The 24,020-nt window shown below is 38.1% G+C and overlaps 1 protein-coding gene and 1 long non-coding RNA gene across 2 annotated transcripts; one reads left to right on the forward strand and one right to left on the reverse strand.

The window, feature by feature from the left end:
* Positions 1 to 6,966: 6,966 nt before the first annotated feature.
* Positions 6,967 to 11,978, forward strand: LOC115518264. The gene is made up of 3 exons (XR_003970210.1): positions 6,967 to 7,048; positions 10,662 to 10,664; positions 11,946 to 11,978. It is a non-coding gene; the product is annotated as an uncharacterized LOC115518264 (long non-coding RNA).
* Positions 9,492 to 22,492, reverse strand: CLEC7A (C-type lectin domain containing 7A). Its single transcript, XM_030321679.1, is given in 8 exon segments — positions 9,492 to 10,082; positions 10,084 to 10,111; positions 15,335 to 15,410; positions 15,413 to 15,452; positions 17,465 to 17,616; positions 19,189 to 19,326; positions 20,415 to 20,513; positions 22,304 to 22,492. Coding segments are annotated over 8 exon segments (744 nt in total). The 5' UTR covers positions 22,407 to 22,492; the 3' UTR covers positions 9,492 to 9,974.
* Between the last annotated feature and the right edge of the window lie 1,528 nt (positions 22,493 to 24,020).

Below are 24,020 nucleotides of genomic sequence, written 5' to 3' on the forward strand. Positions count from 1 at the left end.
TAATTAGAGACCTGGAGGACAGAATAATGCAGAGCGGTTGAGCTAAGCAGGTGAGAGAGGAAGGAAAACACGCAAAATGAGAATAGACTTAGGGAACTCAGCAATTCCATCAAGTGTAATAACATTTCCATTGTAGGGATCCCAGAAGAAGAAGAGAGAGAAGGTTTTACAGAAAATTTATTTGTAAAAATAATAGCTGAAAACTTCCCTAATCTGGGGAAGGAAACAGATTGATATCTGTTGCAGGAGGCAACAGATCTGTTGCAGGAGGCAGAGACCTCATCAAAACCAACCCAAGGTGGTCCACACCAAGATACATATATACATACATAGTAATTAAAACGGCAAAGAGTAGTGAAAAAGAATTTTAGGAGCAGAAAAAGGGGAAGCCTATGAGGCCATCAGAGGATTTTTCATCAGAAACTTTGCAGACCAGATAGGAGTGGCATGATATATTCAAAGTGCTGAAAGAAAAAAATCTGCAGCCAAGAATACTCTATCCGGCAAGGATATTATTCAGAATATAAGGAGAGATAAAGAGTTTCCCACACAAACAAAGGCTAAAGGAGTTCATGATCACTAAGCCTACCCTACAGGAAATGTTAAAGCAGAGTCTTTGAATAGAAAGGAAAGGCCATAAGTAACAGTTAGAAAATAGGAAGCACAGACAGTAAAAGAAGTATAGCTGTAAAATGCAGTCAAGGGAGTCACAAAATAAAGATATAAAGTATGACACTATATACCTAAAACGTGGGGAGGAAAGGAGTAAAGAATGGGTTCAAACTTAAGTGACCATCAACTTAACATAGACTGCCATATACAGAAGATGTTATATACAAGCCTAATGATAAGCACAAATAAAAAACCAGTAATAGGGGCGCCTGGGTGGCGCAGTCGGTTAAGCGTCCGACTTCAGCCAGGTCATGATCTCCCGGTCCGTGGGTTCGAGCCCCATCGGGCTCTGGGCTGATGGCTCAGAGCCTGGAGCCTGTTTCCGATTCTGTGTCTCCCTCCCTCTCTGCCCCTCCCCCGTTCATGCTCTGTCTCTCTCTGTCCCAAAAATAAATAAACGTTGAAAAAAAAAATTAAAAAAAAAAAATAAAAAAAAATAAAAAACCAGTAATAGATAAGCAAAAAATAAAGAGAAAGGAATCTGAGTATACCACTAAAGAAAATGAGCAAACTGAGAAGAGAGCAAGAGGATAAAGAATCAGAGAGCTACAAAAATAACCACAAAACAAGTAACAAAATGGCAATAAATATATACGTATCAAGAATTAATGGGGCACCTGGGTGGCTCAGTTTGTTAAGCATCCGACTTCAGCTTAGGTCATCATCTCATGGTTCATGAGTTTGAACCCCGCATCGGGCTCTGTGCTGACAGCTCAGAGCCTGGAGCCTGCTTTGGATTCTGTGTCTCCCTCTGTCTGTGCCACTCCCCTGCTCGCCCTCTATCAAAAATAAATAAGCATTTAAAAATTAAAAAAAAAAAAAGAATTACGTTGAATGTAAATGGACCAAACATTCCAATCAAGAGACATAGGGTGATAGAATGGATTAAAAAAAAAAAAAAGGACCCATCTATATGCTGCCTACGAGACACTCATTTCAGGCCTAAAGACAACATGCAGATTGAAAGTGAGAGGATGGGGAAATATTTATCATGGAAGTGTGTCATGGAAGAAAGCCAAGGTAGCAATATTTATATCAGACAAAATAGACTTTAAAACAGAGGCTTTAACAAGAAACAAAGAAGGACACTATGTGATTATTAAGGGGACAATCCAACAGGAAGATATAACAACTGTAATAGTTTTGCATACAAAAGGGGAGCACCCAAAGACATAAAATGGTTAATAATCAGGGCTCCTGGGGGACTCAGTCAGTAAAGAATCTGACTCTTGATTTCCACTCAGGTCATGAGATGAAGCCCCGTGTCAGGCTCCACACTGGGTGTAGAACTTGCCTGAGACTCTCTCTCTTTTTCTGCTCCTCTCCCACTCATGCTCTTTCTCTCTCTCTCTCTCTCAAAAAAAAAAAAAAATACAAGTTAATAAATATTAATAATGCTAAATAAATAAATAAATAAATAAATAAATAAAACAGTTAAGAACAAGCAGAACTAATCGATAGCAATACAATAATTGTAGGGGACTTTAAGACCCCCCACTTACATTAATAGATCATCTAAACATAAAATCAACTAGGAAACAGTGGCTCTGAATGGCACACTGGGCCATATGGATTTAACAGATATATGAGAACATTCCATCCTAAAACAACAGAATACACATTCTTTACAAATGCACATAGAGCCTTCTCCAGAATAGATCACAAATTAGACAATAACACAAGTCTCAGCAAATTCCAAATGATCAAAGTCATACTATGTATCTTTTCTGACCAGAATGTAATGAAACTAGAAATCAATCAAAGAAAAATATGGAAAAACCACTATACATGGAGGTTAAATAACATACTACTAAACAATGAAGGGGTTAACAGCAAAAAAGGAAATTAAAAATTACATGCAGAGGGGGTGCCTAGGTGGCTTAGTTGGTTAAGTGCCTACTTTGGCTCAGGTCACGATCTCGTGGTTCGTGAGTTCAAGCTCTGTGTCAGGCTCTGTGCTGACAGCTGGGAGCCTAGAGCCTGTTTTAGATTCTGTGTCTCCCTCTCTGTCCCCCTGCTACTCCCCCACTCATGCTCTGTCTCTCTCTCTCTCTCTCTCTCTCTCTCTCTCTCTCAAAAATATAATAAAAATTAAAAAATAATTACATGGAGCAAAATGAAAATGAAAACACAAACAGTCTAAAATTTTTGGGATGCAGAAAAATCGGTCCTAAGAGGAAAGTTTAGTGCAATACAGGCCTACATCAAGAAGCAAGAAAAATCTCAAATAAACAACCCAACACAAACTTATACCTAAAGGAACTAGAGAAAGGAGACTACACAAAACCCAAAACCAGCAGAAAGAAAGAAACAATAAATATTAGAGCAGAAATGAATGATATAGTAACTAAAAACAAAACAAAACAATAGAACAGATCAATGAAAGCAGGAGCTGATTCTTTGAAAAGATCAATATAATTGATACTCCTCTAGAGAGAGGACTCAAACAAAATCTGAAATCAAAGAAGATAGGGGCACGTGGGTGGTTCAGTTGTTAAGCCTCCATCTTCAGCTCAGGTCATGATCTCACAGTTTTATATATATATATATATATATATATATGACCCTAAAGACTCCAGCAAAAATTACTAGAAGTGATAAATGAATTCAGTCATTGCAGGATACAAAATCAATGTACAAATATCTGTTGCATCTCTATACACTAAATGAAGTAGCAGAAAGAGAAATTAAGAAAACAATTGCATTTACAATTTCACCAAAAATAATAAAATCCCTAGGAATAAACTTAACCAGAGGTGAAAGACCTGTACTCTGAAAATTATAAAACCCTGATGAAAGAAATAAAACACAATATAACAAATGGAAAGACATTCCATGCTCATGGATTAGAAGAACAAATATCATTAAAATGTCTATACTACCCAAAGAAATTTATAGATTTAATTCAATTCCTATCAAAATGCCAACAGTTTTTTTCATAGAACTAGAACAAATGTTCCTAAAATTTTTATGGAGCCCAAAAGACTCAATTAGCCAATGCAAACTTGAAAAAGAAGAAAAAACTAGAGGTATCACAATTTTAGACTTCAAGATATATTACAAAGCTATAGAGATCAAAACAATATGGTACTGACACAAAAATAGACACATAGATCAGTGGAACAGAATAGAAAGCCCAGAAAATAACATATAATTATATGGTCAATTAATCTTTGACAAAGGAGGCAAGAAAAAGCAATGGGGAAAAGACAGTTTCTTCAACAAATGGTTTTGGAAAAACTGTACAGCTACATGAAAAAGAACAAACCTGGACCATGTTCTTAAACTTTACAAAAAAAAATAATCTCAGAATAGTTTAAAGACCTAAATGTGAAACTTGAAACAGTAAAAATCCTAGAAGAGATCATAGGCAGAAATTTCTCTGACATTGGCCATAACAATGTTTTTCTAGATATGTCTCTTGAGGCAAAGGAAACAAAAGCAAAATTAAACTACTGGGACTATATCAAATTAAAAGGCTTCTGTCCAGCAAAGGGAACAACCAACAAAACTAAAAGACAGCCTACTGAATGGGAGAAGATATTTGCAAATGACATATCCAACAAAGGGTTAGTATCCAAAATATAGAAAGAAATTATACAACTCAACACCCAAAAACCAATTAAAAAATGGGCAGAAGACATGAAGAGACATTTCTCCAAGGAAAACATACGGATGACCAAGAGACACATGAAAGATGCTCAACATCATTCATCATTAGGGAAATGCAAATCAAAACCACACTGAGATAACACTTCATACCTGTCAGAATAACTAAAATCAAAAACTCAAGAAACAACAAGTGTTGTTGAGGATGTGGACAAAAAGGAACCCTTGTGCACTGTTGGGGAATGAATTGGTGCAGTCACTGTGAGAGAGTCTGGAGGTTCCTCAAAAAATTAAAAACAGAACTAATCTAGGATCCAGTAATCACACTACTGGGTATTTACGCAAAGAATATGAAAACACTAAATTGAAGGGACATATACACACCTATGTTTTTTGCAGCATTGTTTACAAAGCCAAATTATGGAAGCTGTCAAATTTAGAATAAATTTAGATAAATGGAAAAGAATATATATATATACACACATATATACATATGTATGTACATATATGTATGTATATGTATATACATATGTATATATGTATATGTACATATATGTATGTATGTATATGTATATATGTACATACATATATATGTATATTTGTGGTGTGTATAATATAATATATACACACACACACATGGAAGATTATTCAAGCATAAAAAAAGAATGAAATCTTGCCATTTACAACAACATGGATGGATCTAGAGGTATAATGCTAAGTGAGATAAGCCAGTCAGAGAAAGGCAAATACCATATGACTTTACTCACATGTGGAATTTAAGAAACACAACAAACGAACAAAGGGGGAAGAAAGAGACAAACCACAAGACTCTTAACTACAGAGAACAAATGGTTACCAGACGGGAGGTGGGTAGGGGGTTGGGTCATAGGTGAAGGGGATTAACAGTAAATTTATCTGATAAGCACTGAGTAATGTATAGAATTGACGAATCACCATATTGTACACCTGAAATTAATGTAACACTGTGTTACCACACTGAATTGTTTTAAGCGTTTTTCGGTGGGTAACTAGGTGGCTCAGTCAGTCAAGCATTCAACTCTTGATTTTGGCTCAGGTCATGATCTCTAGGTTTGTGGGATCGAGCCCCATGTGGGCTCTGTCAGTGCAGAACCTGTTTGGGATTCTCTTTCTCCCTCTCTGCTCCTTCCCTGCTCATGTACATGCTCTCTCTCTCTCTTTCTCTCCCAAAATAATTAAACATTAAAAAAAGTGTTCTTCTGTTGTCAATTCAATCATCTTTTTTTCTTACAGTATATGAGCTCAGTTTTACATTTTATAGCATATTTGTTACACCACGATCATGAACAATCACACATTTAGCTTGAAGTCAGGACCTTTTGCAAGTATTGCTAACTACATGTGATTTTTTATGTGACTCCAGGAAGCCGGGTAATAATTTTTGCCTAAATTTCCTAACCTGAGAAGACTGTTTTAGATAATGTCCAAAAATCCTTTCTGAACCAATACAATAATTATATATTCTACCAATACTTTTCTATATTTTAGTTGACATCTTGGTTAAATCAAGCATACTAAATATAAAGAAATGGAGAAGATGCTTTGGGTGGGGTCGGGCAGGCCCTATGAGGGCAGGATTAGGAAACACACATTCTAGATTTATCATGTGTCTCCAACCGTGTATTGTTCATCAAGTTATTCTAGATAAAACGAACGTAAAGACATTTTCTCTTGCATTATGCCTTGTAAAAAGTAGTAAACCCAAATTAATTTGGTCCATTTTGCATTGGATTGATGTATTAGAAAATGGTATAGGAGCTAAGGCAGTAAAAAAGTTTGAAGTGAAGGGCATCTGGGTGGCTCAGTAGGTTAAACATCCAACTCTTGATTTTGGCTCAGCTCATGATCTCACAGTTCATGGGATTGAGCCCCGCGTTGGACACTGATGACAGTGAAGATCCTACTTGGGACTCTCTCTCTCTCCCTCTCTCCTCTGCCCCTTCCTTGCTCATGCTCTCATCCTCAAAATAAATAAATGGATAAACTTTTTAAATAATTTAATTTAATTAAATAAACTTGAAAGGAGAGGTAAGTGAAGCACACAGTAGAAAGAAGCAGGAAGATCAAATATTAGAAACTGCAACAGCTGGGGCCTGAAAAAAATAAAGTTAGAAGGTGTTAGATAATATGATTTTCCTGAAATATCAATTAAAACTCTTCTCCATTCACTGATTCAAGTAGATTCTTGATACTTTTCGCCACAAAACCTACATTACCATTTCTCCTACCTGTCCTTGAACATTTACTTTTTTTTCAACAATGACAAAAATATCTTTGAACACCTACTTAATTCAGGTGCTAGTCTCAGATTCTAGTTTTGTAAAACAAAACGCTCTGCCCTTTGGAGCCTATGTTCTAGGAGGAAGGCAGAGGATATACAGAAAGACAGTAAGCAAATAATAGAGCATATTAGACTAGGACAAGACTTATGAAATATGTTGAAGGTAATGGAGATTGAGAATATACAAAACGGAGGGTTGATAATTTATTTATTTATTTATTTATTTATTTATTTATTTGAGAGAGAGAGGGAGAGAGAATCCCTAGCAGGCTCTGCCCTGTCAGCGCAGAGCCCTATGTGGGGCTTGATCTCACAAACCACGAGATCTTGACCTGAGCTGAGATCAAGAGTCAGATGCCTTAACCCAACAGAGTCACCCAGGCTCCCGGAGGGTTGGTAATTTAAATAAGGCAAGTTGACGTCAGCCTCATTAAGAAAGTGAATATTGTGCAGAGCCTTGAAAGAAGTGAAAGAGTGCATCCTGCACATTATCTAGGGTAAGAATCATTCAGGTTAATGGAACAGAAAGCTCGAAGCATGCCAGTTATTATGAAACGAGAGAAAAACCAGTGTCCTAGATGGAATAAATGAAGAGGGGAAAAGTAGATTAGGTCAAAGAAGTAAAGCGGCCCACGGTAAGTGTCTCACAGACCATTGAAAAGGTCTTTTCTTTTTGTTTTGATTACCTATATTTATTTTTACTCTGAGATATGTGGGAAGTGAGGTGAATTTTAGTAGAGCTTGACATGATTGTTTCAATTTAGAAGAATCACTCTGCTATTTGGCAAAAGACCTTAGAAGGTCAAGGTGGACACTGGGAGATTACTCCGAAAATTACTGCAGTGCCTCAGGCCAGAGAAGATGGTGGTCGTCGAACAGGAAAGTGTTTCCTCTAGTATGATCATTACCCACCTTGAATTTACCCTTTGGAACTAAGTTCAGTTAGCAGCCATCCTCCCTTTTCTGTCTCTTGCAACAGGTTCATGTTTCTGTTCATTCCAACGTCCGTGTCCACGTAAACTGTGGTATAACCATGTATTGACGAGTCAGGTATAGTATGCTTGGAAAGCCTAGAGCTATCTTACTGTATGCCAAAGTTGTGTCACAGTCCACACTTTTATCTTTAAATCACAGCTTATCATTGCCTAACCTGTCTGCTGTAAGTACAGCTGACATTCAGCACCCGGAATTATTTTTCTTGATGATTATGATTTCTTCAAATCATTCCACTCTGTCCTTGGGACTCAGGAGGCTCGGATCAAGCCAAAAGCAAAACTAAAATACAAAATCTTCAAAGTCTTACTTCTGCCTTAATTTAACTCTTACCTGAATTAACTTTGCCCTTGCCACATTTCTTTGGTATGTGTGACAATACACAAGCTTGCCTATTAAAGGGCACGAGGAGGGGCGGCTCAGGTCATGATCTCGCGGTTGGTGGGTTCGAACCCCGCGTCGGGCTCTGTGCTGATGGCTCAGAGCCTGGAGCCTGCTTTGGATTCTGTGTCTCCCTCTCTCCTGCCCCTCCCCTGTTCACACTTTGTCTTTGTCTCAAAAATAAATATTGAAAAAAAAATTAAAAACAAAATAAAATAAAAGGCATGAGGAAATTTCACGAAAAATCTCTAGCGTCTTCTCTTAGATTTTTAAATACTTGAGAACCCAAATTTATTCTTCAATCTAAAATGACTATACTACCTTCTCCCCAGTGCCAGAATCATTATCATTTTCCGATGGGGAGAGGGCGTATTGCGATAGTGTTTATTACACACAGCATTTGGAGGCCAGAAGTTTCTTTAACATTTTGAGTACAGTGATTCACATAACATACAATTACACATTTTAAAGTGAAAAATCCAGTAATTTGGCATGATTTCTGTTCGCTTGTTAATGACCACGGGAAGGTTGTAACTCCCTCTCCGCTAATAAAAGGAAGACCCTTTTGGGAATAAAAATAGCACCAGTGGGAAAATGTAAGAGAAAAAAAAAAAGAGACAAATCCTCATATGAGGAAACATGTTCCTCATATGAGGAAATACCTTCTTACAGGCATTATTGAGAAAGTGCTAAAAACTTCCAAATGTTAATCATCAAAAATAGTACGACACGTTTTGCCTTCCAGAATGTTAATACCGCAGCAATGGGATTGTTTTTTTCTATATTCATTACCAGATCTTTTTTGATTGATAGTATTTAAAAAGGAGAAAGCTTTCTTGTAAGAGCAATTCCCATACAACTTCACATTATACAAAATCTTATTAGTCAGAAATGTGGCAGACGTACTCTCTGAGCTATTTATATGAAAAAAATAATAAATAAAAATATTTATTTGCTGCTTTTTCATGATGCTTTTTTTAAACAATTTTTTTTGTTACATTTTTATTTACTTTTGAGAGAGGAGACAGAGCACAAGTGGGGGAGGAGCAGAAAGAGAAGGAGACACAGAATTCAAAGCAGGCTCCAGGCTCTGAGCTGTCAGCACAGAGCCCAACGTGGGGCTCGAACTCATGAGCTGTGAGATCACAACCTGAGCCAAAGTCGGATGCTTAACCAACTGAGCCACCCATGTGCCCCAGGGACAGAGAAAAATTTTTTAAAGGATTTTTTTAAATGTTTATTTATTTTTGGGAGAGAGAGAGAGAGACATAGTGCGAGTAGGAGAGGCACCGATAGAAAGGGAGACACAGGATCCGAAGCAGGCTTCAGGCTCTGAGCTGTCAGCACAGAGCCTGACATGGGGCTTGAACCCACCAACTGTGAGATCATGACCTGAGCTGCAGTTGGTCGCTCAACCGACTGATCCACCCAGGCGCCCCTCATGATGCTTTTGATCATAACTGTGACCATATTGATGAACAAGATGATGGAATAGCTCCGATTGTAGTGAAGACGTTCTTTCTCATTTCTTCATTCAGCTGTTCAGAGATACATTTTGCTTCCACCTGTGTCTGGCAAACTGCTAGAAGTGGAGAAAGCATCATGGGAACACACCACATGTACTCCAGGGGCACTTTTTAAGGACAAAAAAATGAGTCTGGTTAGCCCAGAAATAAAGAGCCTTTGGAAACACCACGGATACGTGGCTAACCTCCAGGTTAATGCTAAGTCAATAGTAGAATGGAGATAGAAGTTCAGCTGTCCCTACTCCACAAGTAGGGCTCTGTTAACTGGAACGTAAGGCTGGTCTGCCGAAACAGTTGAAAAGTACAGCATCACAGACTCTCCATACCGTTTTCTCAGCTAAGACTGAAGTTGGCTAAGCTCTCTTGATTATTTTTAGCCTTTATTCTGACCTCCAGCATCTTCCTTTCCCGTTTCGTTTTTTGCCCTTCTGGCTGTTACACACTTCTCTCTGTTCTTTGCATCAACAGCCTCGTCATTTTATTGACAACTTCTTCTCACAAATACTGTATGAAGGCAAACTACAAAGTTGGTCATAAATTATTGATAGGTGAATCCACACGCAATCGTGAGATGAGTTTTCCTTGAATTTCTGTGCTTCTGATCTGAAACCTGTTAAAATACAAAGAGGTGATTAGAAAGAACATAAGAAATACTGTCTACTGTCTATAGAACGCTGAAAGAAATTGACAAGGATCTTGTGAAAAGAGTTTCTGAAGTGTCCATGTTATTGGAAAAGGAAATTTGAATTTAGATTGCATTAGTTTTCAAATGGTAACAGGATAGGCTTCATTATTAACGCATAAAAATGACTCAAAAATTTTTTAAGAAAAACACTGTTACATAAAATGAAATAAAGCTCCTGACAAATAAGAAAATCATTCAGTATTCCATAGAAAGTTCTTTGTTGATCTTTCAACCTCTCACCTAGAAATATATTTATCAAATGAAACAACAGGCTAGTGAAATTATCTTTGGGTGTATTTAGTGAACAGACCAATCAGAGGAGCTATTATTGAGAAATACCTAGCACTAATGAAGAATCATAGATATCGAGCCCATTTAAAGGCAGGGAAAACAGCATTATGTATTTTAATTCATTCTGAAGACGGAGTTGTATTACAATACCATGATAGACAATTATGATCATTATCATGGTAAGTGGGTGTATGGCCCTGTTCTCTTTGCTGAAATAGAAGAGTTCTCCTGAAAGGGCGGCATTTATCCGTCAAGCTTGAAGGGCATCACTGAGCCTCACCATAACAGCTACAGACTGGTACTCTTCCTCTTGTGTATCTATCTCTTCTTGGCCCTGAGGCTGGAGGATTGAGAGAATTCTTTTGTAGAAATGACTAGGCCAAAGCAGGAAACAGCCTTGATTTAGGCCTCGTGGAAGAAAGCCAAGAATTATAAATAGTGACAGACTAGATTTGAGAAAGAGCCAAACTGAATCATAGAACTGAGAAATTCACGACACAAAATTAAAAATTTAATGGAGGTTTTTAACACCAGATTAGCCATAGATGGGAAAAAAAAAAAAAAACAAAAACTAGTGAACTCAAAGATATATGAGAAGTAAATATCTAACGAAAAAAAAAAAAGGCTGAAAGATTCAGGAAGAAGCAGAGAAGACATACAGAATATTGAGAATGGGTCTATAATGTATATAACTGGAATCCCAGAGAAAGGGAAGAAGCAACATTTCAAGCAAGTATGGCTGAGAATTTTCCAAAGCTGAGAAGACATCAGATATTAAACACATGTTAGATGTGTTAGATGACCTTTCAAAACACCAAACCAAAAAAAAAAAAAAAAAAAAAAAAAAAAAAAATAGAAAAACATGGCAACATCTTTGAATGGCCAAGAGAAACAAACAACACATTTTCAATTTATGCTCAAAGAAAATATGTTTTGGAAAAATTGAAATAGAAACAGGTTTAGACAAACACAGAGAATTAAACTCTCAAATTTCCACTCTAAAAGGAATCAGGGAGTTTCTTCGGGGTAACAAAAATGGTTGGAAGGAGAGGCAGAAGAAAATAAAAAGCATTACAAACCATAATATGTGGGAAAATCTAGAGGAGATGACTATATAAATCTACTGTTTGTTAGGGCTATATTTTTTTATTGAATCCAAGAGGGTCATCAATTGTTGATAGGGCCATTTATTGACCTAATACTGTGAAATAAATCCATCCAAGATGGGAATTTAATAGAAAACCCTGCAGAAACTGGAAAACAAAGGACTCATTCGGTGCAGAAGCCAATGAAAATTAAAATACCGCACAGAAAAGGACTGTCAGAAGTGCATGTCTCAGTCTCGCCACCAGGTGGGAAGATGGGAAGAGAATAATTATATTCCCCAAGAAGGTGCCCCAGAAGTAACTGGCAATTACATAGTTCTATCTGAATCCATATACCAGTGTAGTTAAAAAAAACAAAACAGGGGCGCCTGGGTGGCGCAGTCGGTTAAGCGTCCGACTTCAGCCAGGTCACGATCTCGCGGTCCGTGAGTTCGAGACCCCGCGTCAGGCTCTGGGCTGATGGCTCGGAGCCTGGAGCCTGTTTCCGATTCTGTGTCTCCCTCTCTCTCTGCCCCTCCCCCGTTCTATGCTCTGTCTCTCTCTGTCCCAAAATAAATAAACTTTGAAAAAAAAAATTTTAAAAAAACAAAACAAAACGAAAAACCAAGTAGAGTGTTTGAGTAATCTCACGTTTGTGGTGCCTCTCTCTGACTGGCAGAAACAAATGCTAATCCTTGACAGACCTTTAACTTCAGCTGAGACCTACAGTGATTATAAAAGGACAGCATTTGTAAGACAGGTGCCAATTGCTGAGATATTAAAATGTGGAAAAAGATGTGAGAGCATTAAATAAACTCCGCAAAAAACAATGGCATGTAAATTGAGGAGGGAGTACACAGAGTAAAGTAATATTCTAATATTTTTTATATTGCCAGGGAAGAACATGAAAAACAATTAAGATTTGGGGCACGTGGGTGGCTCAAGTCGGTTGAGCTTCTGACTCTTGATTTTGGCTCAGGTCATGATCTCAGGGTCATGGGATAGAGCCCCGTGTCAGGGTCTGTGCTGATGGCATGGAACCTGCTTGGAATTCTCTCTTTCCTCTCTGCCCCTCACCCCTGCTTACTCTCAATCCTCTCTCTCTCTCTCTCTCTCTCTCTCCTCTCTCTCTCTCTCACACACACACACACACACAACACACACACAAACATTTAAAATCAACCAACAATTAATATTAGACTTTGATGAGTGAAGGATATTTGTTGTAATCTTTAGAACAACCACTAAAAAATTAGCGAAAGAGTAAATTCTAAATTATTATAAGAAAAAATGGGGTAGGTATGCCTGGCTGGCTTAGTGGTTGAGCCTCTGACTTGGGCCCTGACTTTGGATCCATGGTCATGATCTCACCGTGCATGAGTTTGAACCCTACATCAGGCTTGCCTGTGTCAGCACAGAGCTGTTTGAATCCTCTGGCCCCCTCCTCTCACTGACCTCCCCTTGCTCATGGTCTCTCTCTCTCTCGCTCTCTCAAAAACAAATAAACATTTTTAAAAAATCAAAGAAAAATGGAGTAATAAAAATATTAAACAATTCAAAAAGAGGAGAGAAAGAAAAGAAAAAATTCATAGGATGGACCATACACCTGTACAGTATAAAAATTCTAAATTTAAATGTGCCTAATAATACAGCTTCAGCACATCAACTAAAATGGTTACAGAATGGTAAGTAGAATCACATTGGGAGACTTTATATACTTCTCTCTGTAGGGAAAGAAGATAAAAGATAAAAACCAGAGAATTGCAATCACGCAGAGTATGTTCTCTGACCATAATGGAATTAAGCTGCAACCCAAAGCAAAGGGATAATTATAGAAACACACAGGTATTATAAATTAAGAAATGCATTTCTAAGTCTATGGACCTATGGACCTATGGACCTCGGCATGGAAATTAGAAAGTATTTGAACTAAATGACAATAAAATACATTAAATTATAGCCTTAAATGCACGTATTTGAGAAAAAGAAAGGAATTTCATAAGTCAAGCATTCATATGAGAAATTAGAGACAGAAGAGCAAATTCAACACAAAGAAATTGAATGGAAAGAAGTGGTAAAGATGAGAACTGAAATTAATAAAAGAAATTTTTTTAGGGCAACCTGGGTGGCTCAGTCGGTTAAGCGTCCAACTTCGGCCTAGGTCATGATCTCGTGATTTGTGGGTTTGAGCCCCGTGTCGGGCTCTGTGCTGACAGCTCAGAGCCCGGAGCCTGCTTCAGATTCTGTGTCTCCCTCTCTCTGACCCTCCCCCGTTCATGCTCTGTCTCTGTCTGTCTCAAAAATAAATAAACGTTAAAAAAAATTTAAAAAAAAGAAAATTTTTTAAAGGCACAGAGGAATCAACAAAGCTGAAATTTCTTTCTTTGAAAGAGAAATTGAATTGGAAAAGACACCTGAAAATAATGGGAAAACAAACAGGCTCGCTCTCTCTCTCTCTCTCTCTCTCTCTTATACACACACTCACACACACACACACACACACACACACACTAATAATAGAAACTGAAAAGGAAAATATAATTCCATATTCTTCAGATATGACAAAGAAACTAAATGACAATTACAGTGAAGAAGACCTCAGCACTTTGTGATAGTTAATTTTTTGCATTAACTTGACTGGCCACACCCAAATTAACATTATTTCTAATTATATCTGTGAAAGTGGTTCTGGGTGAAATTAGCGTTTGAATCCGTGGATACATGAAAGCAGACCGCAGACCCCAATACGGGTGGGCATCATCCAATCCACTGAGGGCTGAAATAGAACAAAGAAGCCTACAGAAGAAGAGTTTGCCTTTTCTTGCCTCACCGTGTGAACTGAGACATCTCAGGGTAGCTCGTCTCTACCCGAGTACTAGGTTTTATACCATCAGCTCCCTTGTTAGCAGCCTTCCATACCTGAACGGAATTTATGACCACAGGCTCTCCTGGGTCTCCTGCTGCAGATGTCAGACTGTGGGACTTGTCGGTCTCCCTAATCACATGAGCCAATTTCTGATAGTAAATCTCCATGGATAAATTATTCCTCAATGTCACGTGTATCAGTCAGGGTTCTTCAGAACCAACAGGTGATCTACATAGATCTTTTTCTAAAGAATTCTGGCTGATACACACACAACAAGGAAGAACTTATAACTAAGCACATGCAAACTATGTGTCAAAGAACTCTGTAAAATGTGAAATGTGTTGCTTTTACAATTAAGGATAACAGCACGCGGCACACGTATTTACTAGGCACGGGACACTGTGCTAAGTGATGTTACTTTTATCTCCTTTCTTTACCTTAAAAGGCCCACCAGGTAGGTACTATTTTCATTCTCATTTATAGATGAGGAGAAAGGGGCTCAGGTGGGTTAAGCAACGTACCTAATTTCACACAGTGAGCGGACCAAGCGTTGGCTCAAGCTGAGAGCCAACTCCAAAGCCCATGCTCGTAGCCAGAGTTTTATACTAACAGTGACAGCTCCCCCTAACTGGACAGCTGCCGACATGTGCAAATGCCCTCCTCATAAGAAAGCTGAGGCACGTTTGTGTTAGTAACACTAGATGACCACTCAACTCTTTTTGACTGTAAAGTCCTCCTCTACCGTCTTTTCTTTTTTTTTTTTTCCTGATTCACTCGTTGTCTCTCGCTATCATTTTTCTTTCTGCCTCTCTTTCTTATCATGGCCCACAAATCAGATTCTTAACTGGTTGGCATGCTCTTAGGTTTCTGAGAAAGGGCATGAAGCTTGTCTTTCCAGTTACTTACAAGTCAGAAGAGAATCTCGAGCCGTCCTCCCAGAGCCATGGTCCTTCAGTTTGATGGCGAGAAAGCCCTATCCAAATGAATTATCGGGTTGAGAAGACGCTTGCTTCATTATGAATTCCTGTAGGAAAACATAAATACAAACGCATGTCCAAGAGTGGTAGAGAGAATGAATAGACAGAGATGATAGACAAAATAGATGGGGAAAAACTCTTACAGACATTGAAATAGAGACAGCAGATTGAAATCGCTTTGATAAAGAATGCCTGCATAGGCTGGCATCAACCTAGAGAAAAGTGCCAACCATGAATGCCATTGGGTGTTTCCAGAAGCCATATTTCACTCCTTCAGAGTCGTTATTGTTTAATTTTCCAATGAAGAACAGATCCGTAACGTCAAAATCGTACAGCCTCCTTCCAACTTGCCCAACAAAATCCAAAGATGACAGAACCCTTCCGCAATTTTCATGGATGACAAGCCACTATCTTCTCCTCAGATTGACTATATGAACTGATAAGATTTTTGTCAAGAAATGCTCTGCAGAATTAGGTTAAAAAAAAAAAAACCTATAAAAATAATTTAGTTCCACGGCGTGTTTTATGAATAAGTATTGAGGTGGTTTTTTTTTTTAATTTTTTTTAACGTTATTTATTTTGAGACGAGAGAGACAGAGCATGAATGGGGGAGGGTCAGAGAGAGGGAGACACAGAATCCGAAACAGGCTCCAGGCTCTGAGCTGTCAGCACAGAGCCCGACGCTGGGCTCGAAACTCAAGGACCGTGAGATCATGACCTGAGCCGAAGTCGGACGTCCAACTGACTGAGCCACCCAGGCGCCCCAGTAATTTGAGTTTTAATGACGACATTTGAATTGTTGACAAATGAGAGAAACATCTATGAGCCCGACCAACTTCCAGTGTCCTTCTCCTTCCTTGCCATAATCTACTTCCATCAATTTTCATGTGAACTACAACTGTTAGGTGATGTGGGACAGAAACACAAAAATTGAGAGGATGTGAAAGCAAAGGTAGAAGTTCTAGATTGTTTAGATGTATGGAGTGTTTCCTGACTATTAATTCCTACTCATAGCCCAACTGAGTCCTACCCTTCATTCATGATGCATTTTAAGGCCCACTTTTTCTGTAAAACTTTACCTACACTGGCATGTCTCTGATTCCTATGTCATCTATTGCCAATACGAGATATTTAGCTTTTAGCAGCTGTTGAGTTGTTACTTTCTTCTTACAAACTATGTAAGCATTGAACTTGCAAGGTTACTTTTTAAACCTCTTTTCCTTTCCCAGGATATTTCAAGGAGTAAATGATTTATAATGTGTATTATTATTACTGCTATTTTTCCTTGATAATAATGCTGACAAGGGAGGGAATTTTCTATTTTACTCCACCAACTTGAAGAATTGAAACCCAAACCCACAAAAATGAGGAGTGGTGATTATTACAGTCAGGCAAACTTGGAGTGTGTTTGAACAGATTTGTTTTAAAGTGAAACATATTTACTTTTAGAATTAATTAATTTTAAAAAGCACATAGGAGCACTTGGGTGGTTCAGTTGGTTGTCTGTCTGACTCTTGATTTTGTCTCCGGTCATGATCCCAGGGTTGTGGGATCGAGCCCGTGTTGGGCTGAGCATGGAGTCTGGTTAAGATTTTCTCTCTTGGGGCACCTGGGTGGCTCAGTTGTTGAGTGTCTGACTTCAGCTCGGGTCATGATCACACGGTTCGTGGGTTTGAACCCCGCAACGGGCTTTGTGCTGGCAGCTTAGAGCCTTGAGTCTGCTTCGGATTCTGTGTCTCTCCCTCATCTCTCTTTCCCCTCCCCTGCTTGTGCTCTGACTCTCTCTCAAAAATAAATAAACATTAAAAAAATTTTTTTTAAAGATTTTCTCTCTCCCTCTGCCCCTGTCCCATGCTTGTTCTCTCTCTCTATATATATATGTATAAAATAATAAATAAACATATTATATATTTTACCCATTTAATACATGCTATTATTATAATTATGGAGGATATGAAAAGTGACTTTCTTTTAGGGAAAATTGTCATTATCTGGAATCTACCTTTATTTTTCTGCTCAGTAGAGACCACAGATAATTACAACTGAAGTCTACACTTACCAGTTCTTTTTCACTGTCTATCTTCAGGAGATTAGAGTGCAGTTGAGAGCATTGTTTTTTACTGCTATTCCAGGAAGCTAATGATGTCCTAAATAGATAACAGTTGTTCTCATGTATGATCCAGTTAGGAGGACAAGAGTTGGAAAAAACTCCTGGAAATAAAAAGTAAATACAATGATATTCATATCATACCAATTTACTCTTTCAGTGCAAGCGACCATTCATCCCGTGGACACTTAATAATCAATGAATTGCCAGTGATATATTTCATTTTCAGTTCAAACTATAGGGCTATGAGTTTTGCAAGTTTGTTTATTTATTTTGAAAGACAGAGACAGAGAGGCCAGAGAGAGAGAGCGAGAGAGAGAGAAATCCCAAGCAGGCTCCGCACTGTCAGCACAGGGCCTGATGAGAGATTCTATCTTATAAACCATGAGATCATGACCTGAGTTGAGATCAAGAGTTGGATGCTTAACTGAGCCACCCAATCACCTCAATAGGGATACAATTTTACATAAGAGACCATAATAAAATCCTCCATTCATTTAAACTTTAAATATAAATTGAATAATTATAAACAGTGTTTTAAACAGTCAGTCCTCCTTTCCCTTTTGATTTGTATTCTATTCTTTCAAATTCAGTCCAGGACCTCCCTTTCTTCATGATAATTCTTAAAACAAATCAACTTAAATCAATCTTTGAGATATACAGTAATTCACGTTAACTTCTTTAGAGGTGTGAGATCCAATTAACAATACAGCTTTCCAAAGCAGAAAAGTATAAAAGCAATGATTCATATTATAGAATATCTCTGTTTTGTATCGTTAGCTACGTGATGCAAATAGTGAGAAGATATGGGTCCAGAAATGGAAAATTGAAGTCAAAATATTGTCACAGTCAATTATGATGCAATTAGAAATAAGGGTAAAGTGCATATCAAACTGTAATAAAATTAATGAAATTGTATGATTAAAGAAAAACAATATAACCGGAGTTTTCAAGAACATATCTGTTAGGTCTATCTTTTTGGCATGTGCTCAATTTAGCCTCTTCATTCTTAGCACATTTTCCCTACTTTCCTTTTTCTCTGCCTTTCTTCCTGACATCCTATATCCTATTCTAATGACATTCCTTTAAAATGTCAATTCTGGGGGCGTCTGGGTGCTCAGTCGGTTAAGCGTCCAACTTCGGCTCAGGTCATGATCTCGCGGTCCATGAGTTCGAGCCCCGCGTCGGGCTCTGTGCTGACAGCTCAGAGCCTGGAGCCTGTTTCAGATTCTGTGTCTCCCTCTCTCTCTGACCCTCCCCCGTTCATGCTTTGTCTCTCTCTGTCTCAAAAATAAATAACGTTTAAAAAAAAATTAAAAAAATATTTTTTAAATGTCAATTCTGAAAGAAGAGAGAACACATTTCTTTCCTTTGCATCAAGTTATACCATCATCTATAGATCGAAATACATAGAAAGTGATCATTAGTTACTGATTTCAAAAAAAAAAAAAATCCAACTTAGCAATGCCTGGCCAAAAGCGTGGGATATTTATATCACTTTATTGTATATATGATAGGGGCATACTATTGTGAGATAATACTGATATGTGCTTTCCCTGAATGCACAATCCCTGCATGTAAAAGTGCTCTCTTTACCCACCCTACTCCAGGTCTTAGCACCAATAATTGACCTTTCTGGATTAAGGATTCCACTCATCTTTTAACTCTGCCCTTGCCTGTGGTTGTGAGAGCCTTGGTAGGAGCCACACTGTCTTCTAAAGATGATTGTGTGGGTTGACTGTAGTTCTCTTTATTTCTTGATGGAAAGTTGTCATTCTTCAATGGGTTGCTCTCTGAATTGGGTCTCCAAATAGCTTCATATACCAACAACAATTATAGTGACAGAAAAAAAAAAGTCATTCTACTATATTTGAAATTATAATTCCCAAACCCATATTTATGTTGGAACACAAGGGATATATTCTTGATTCATGATAAATAGAGAACACATTGCTGATTGAGAGGTCAAGATAGATAATAGATAATAGATAAATAGTGATGATAGATGATAGATAAATAAATAGATGATAGATAGATAGATAGATAATAGAATAGATGATAGATAGATTAAATAGATGGAAAGAAAAAAATAACTTCCATGAAGGTGTAGTAAAAACGAGAAAAAAATCGAACAAGTAAAGAAAGAGTATGAAAGAGAAAGCAAGAGGCAAATGAAATAGAGTCAATTGGAGCAGGACAGATTTGAAATAGTAATTAATCTATCCTTTTTCTGTTATTTAAAAATGAGAGCTCCTTGAAAAAACCCCAAAGGACAATAATATGTTATTGACAATAGAATTTGTGAGATATAAAATCTAAAAGAACTCATTCACCCATCACAGAATGTCTGTTTAGTAAGTGCCTCAGGTAATTCCTGATATTATTCAAGGAAACTTAGATTAAGATCAGGTACAAAACAATTTCCTTAAATCATAAGATTCATAAAAATAGTTATAGTCTCTTTTTAAAAATTTTTAATGTTTATTTATTTTTGAGAGAGACACAGCACGTGGTAATATACAGATTACGTTAGATTATGCATGTCAAGCTCTTAAAAGTGTGTCTGGCGGGGCGCCTGGGTGGCGCAGTCGGTTAAGCGTCCGACTTCAGCCAGGTCACGATCTCGCGGTCCGTGAGTTCGAGCCCCGCGTCAGGCTCTGGGCTGATGGCTCGGAGCCTGGAGCCTGTTTCCGATTCTGTGTCTCCCTCTCTCTCTGCCCCTCCCCCGTTCATGCTCTGTCTCTCTCTGTCCCAAAAATAAATAAACGTTGAAAAAAAAAAATTAAAAAAAAAAAAAAAAGTGTGTCTGGCACAGTATACATGCTTATCAAATGTCTGTTGTTGTTGTCTTCGTTGTTGTTAATTTCTCCCCCCCCCCCCCCCCCCCCCGCCAAATACTTACCCGTGGTACCCAGGACCACAGCTGTCACCAGTATTACCAAGCATAGGATTCCCAAGGTCACGGCAATGGGACGCCAATAAGGAGACGTAGCACAAGTTCCTAGGAAGCCAGAAGGAACAGAAATTAAATGAAGAAGTAGGGTGAATCACACGGCACTTCAGTTCTACAGTTCATCAAAATCTGGCACATTCTGATGTGAACCATTATACGCAAATAATCTAGTCATCTAGGATTATCTGAATTTTCTCTCTCCTTTATCATACCTCTTCAGATGCCAGAACTGTAATTTCAGCACATGCCCTGACATCTGTACACTCCTAATTTTAGTTTCACGTTGACGTCCATAGGTCCTGACACTATCAGGATTTTTGAAATCCCACTCATTTTCTTTTAATTTTTTTTAATGTTTATTTATTTTTGAGAGAGAGAGAGAGAGACAGAGCATGAGCATGGGAGGGTCAGAGGAGGAGACACAGAATCCGAAGCAGGCTCCAGGCTCTGAGCTGTCAGCACAGAGCTGGACTCGGGGCTCGAACCCACCAATGGCGAGCTCTTCACCTGAGCCAAAGTTGGACGCTTAACCGACTGAGCCCCCGCCAGACGCCCCTGAAATCCCACTCATTTTTATAAAAAACAGCTTAATGTGGGGAAATAGCATGGGTCCCTTAGGGCAACCTTCTCTTTTCAGTTATTCATTGAATAACCTTGGGTGAATTACTGCCTCTGCTTATTCATTTCTCTTTGTGAAAAATTGGGTAATAATACCTCAGAGGATCATTGTGGGAACTAAATGGGCTAGCACATAAAAGCATCTTGTCCAGAGACTACTAGGTCATTATACATAACTCACTGTTTGTCAACAAATACATAGAAACTTGTACCTGACTCCCTACCTCTTACATCATCCAGTTTGCCACTCCTCTTAAACCAGTTGAGCAAGAAAAGAATTGCATAAGTGGTAAAGGGCAGATGAGCAAGGTGAATGACCAGAAAGCAGAGGAGTGCAAATGCTCATGTCAAAACTTGTGACAAAAATCTTCTCTTGATAACAGGAAACTTATTTTATGTTAATGCACTGCAACAAAGACTGCCTTTGACTGAGAATAAGCAGTCTAAGTGTTTCAGAGAATTGTATAATAGGAGAACCATAGAGGACACTAAATGGTTCATTCTGTGAAGAGAGAGATTTTTCAATGTCTTTCACCATTTTCACTCTTTTTATATTACATTTAACACTCATATCCTGTTCATAGGATCTTTTCATCTAACACGCATTTCATCTAACACACATTTTCTAATGCTAGTATACAAAGACCCCCCACTTTTGATAAAAAAAAATCCAAATCAATTTCTTGTCACAAAAAACCACATCAGATTCATGATTCCAAACCCTATGACTTCCAACTTGCCTTTAACACTAAATCACATATTTGGATTTTTTTCTTGTCTATCTTCCATCTTTTTATTCTTCTCTTTCTTATCTTCAATATTCTGATGTTGTTGACATATACTTCTCGAAGTTTCCATGACCTCCATTCTACAATTTACTCCTTTCTGCCAATCAAGCAACAAGACACTCCCACTAAAATTTCTTCATCTTTGCATTCATCACACTTATGTACAGTTCCTTAGTGCCGAAGTGTCTATTTCTACAGAACGGAGACATTGTAGGTATTTTCTGTCATCATAATAATTATTTTAAATACTAATAATTAGTCACCTAATATTTGCCATGAGGAAAGGCTTAGTACACTTTCAAATATCCTCAGTGATGTCTGAGAACCTTTTAAAAGGTTTTCCTCCTACAAATCACAAATCTTTCAAATTTTCCCCACGTAAGTGTTTTAGTTGATGACAACAAGAATGTTGAAGGCAGAAAGAAAAAATACCTTTCTCTAAGACCACATGTCTCCCAGTGACGCCTTGAGAGCTGAAGTCTAAACGAGTATAACCATCTTCATCCAAATTTTCTACCTCAGAACGGTATTCCATTGTTCTACTGAGTCCCTGAATTGACACAGCATTTGAGAGCTCCTTCCTCTTTTCTTAAGACAACTGCCTGCGGACAAAAGAGGATGTATGAGTCAAATCATGTGGGATAGGCACTTAATGAGTTTTAACAAGTTGAGCTTGAATAGTCCAATCAGATAGTCAAAGGCAGGAAACGAAAACAATGCCGTGTTGAGTTCCCATTTGTACCTTTAGTTTCTGTTTCTAAAATTGATGACTCTTAAGAAAATGACAACGCAACACAATAGATAAATCTTTGTTTCAGGCCAGATATAAGAAAAATGAAATACGAATTCATACATGCATTCATTTATTCATGGGTTTGCTCATTCACTAAACATTTATCAAATGTGCAACTTTTCAACTGGCAGGAGCCGGGGATACAAGGATAGAGGATTAGTGTGAAGAAGCTCATTGCCTGGGGCACCTGAGTGGCTCAACTCGTTGAGCATCTGCTCTCGATTTCGGCTCAGGGCATGATCCCTGGGCTGTGGGATTGAGCCCCTCATGGGGCTCCGTGCTGAGAGAGTGGAGCCTCCTTGGGATTCTTTCTCCCTGGATTCCACGTCTCTTTCTCCCCATCCACCCCTCCCCCACTCATGTGCGAGAACAATCTGTCTCTAAAATTAATTAATTAAATAAATTTTACTCAAAAAGCATAGTGCCCTTCATATGAAGAAGAAGAAGAAGAAAAGGAGAAGGAGAAGAAGAAAAAGAAGAAGAAGAAGAAGAAGAAGAAGAAGAAGAAGAAGAAGGAGAAAAAGAAGAAAAAGAAGAACCAGCTCACTGCCTAATAGAGGAAACCTGCAGATAGGTATATAAAGGATGCCATAGGAGCAATTGTTGTAACAACAGAGAGGAGAAAAAAATAATCTCTTCAGGATTTGCTAGGGATTGATAATTCGAAGTGGTAATTATTTATTGAACAATTACTATGAACTAGGTACTACCCATTGCCCATGTTTTGTCAATCTCAATGTTCCAACAAGTCCGGATGGGATGCTTTTCTTTTTTCTTTTTTTTTTTTTTTACTTTCAAATGAAGAAAATGACATATAGAAATGTTAGCCCTTTGCTCAGTTTTAAGAAGCTAATAAAAATATTGAAGCAGAGTCAAACCAAAGTCTACTCTTGCTGCCTAACTCATGATCTTTTTAAACACTTATATTACAAGGAAGTAGTCCCCCCCTTATCTGTGGTTTTGTTTTCCATGGTTTCAGTCACCCCCCAGTCAACTGTGGTCAGGAAGCAGATGATTCTCCTGATGTATCATCAGAAGGTCAATAGTAGCTTAACCCTGCGTCACAAGGCCTCTATTATAGGTATGTACGTATAGAGGGAAAGAACGGTATATACAGGGTTCAGTACTGTCCTTGGTTTCAGGCATCCACTGGGGATCTTGGAACATATATATCCCCCAGGATACGAAGAAACCACTGTAATGGCTTATGGAGAATTCTGGGACTGAGATATTATGCAAAATTCCCAAATTAATGAGATAGGGAAAACACTTATCATTACTGGACACTAAGCAGTTACCCAATCCACTTACAAGACTTTGAGGCAAGCAGAATAAAGGAGACATCTAACTACGGCA

Source organism: Lynx canadensis, chromosome B4 (genome assembly GCF_007474595.2).
Source record: "Lynx canadensis isolate LIC74 chromosome B4, mLynCan4.pri.v2, whole genome shotgun sequence".
NCBI classification, from domain to species: Eukaryota; Metazoa; Chordata; class Mammalia; order Carnivora; family Felidae; genus Lynx; species Lynx canadensis.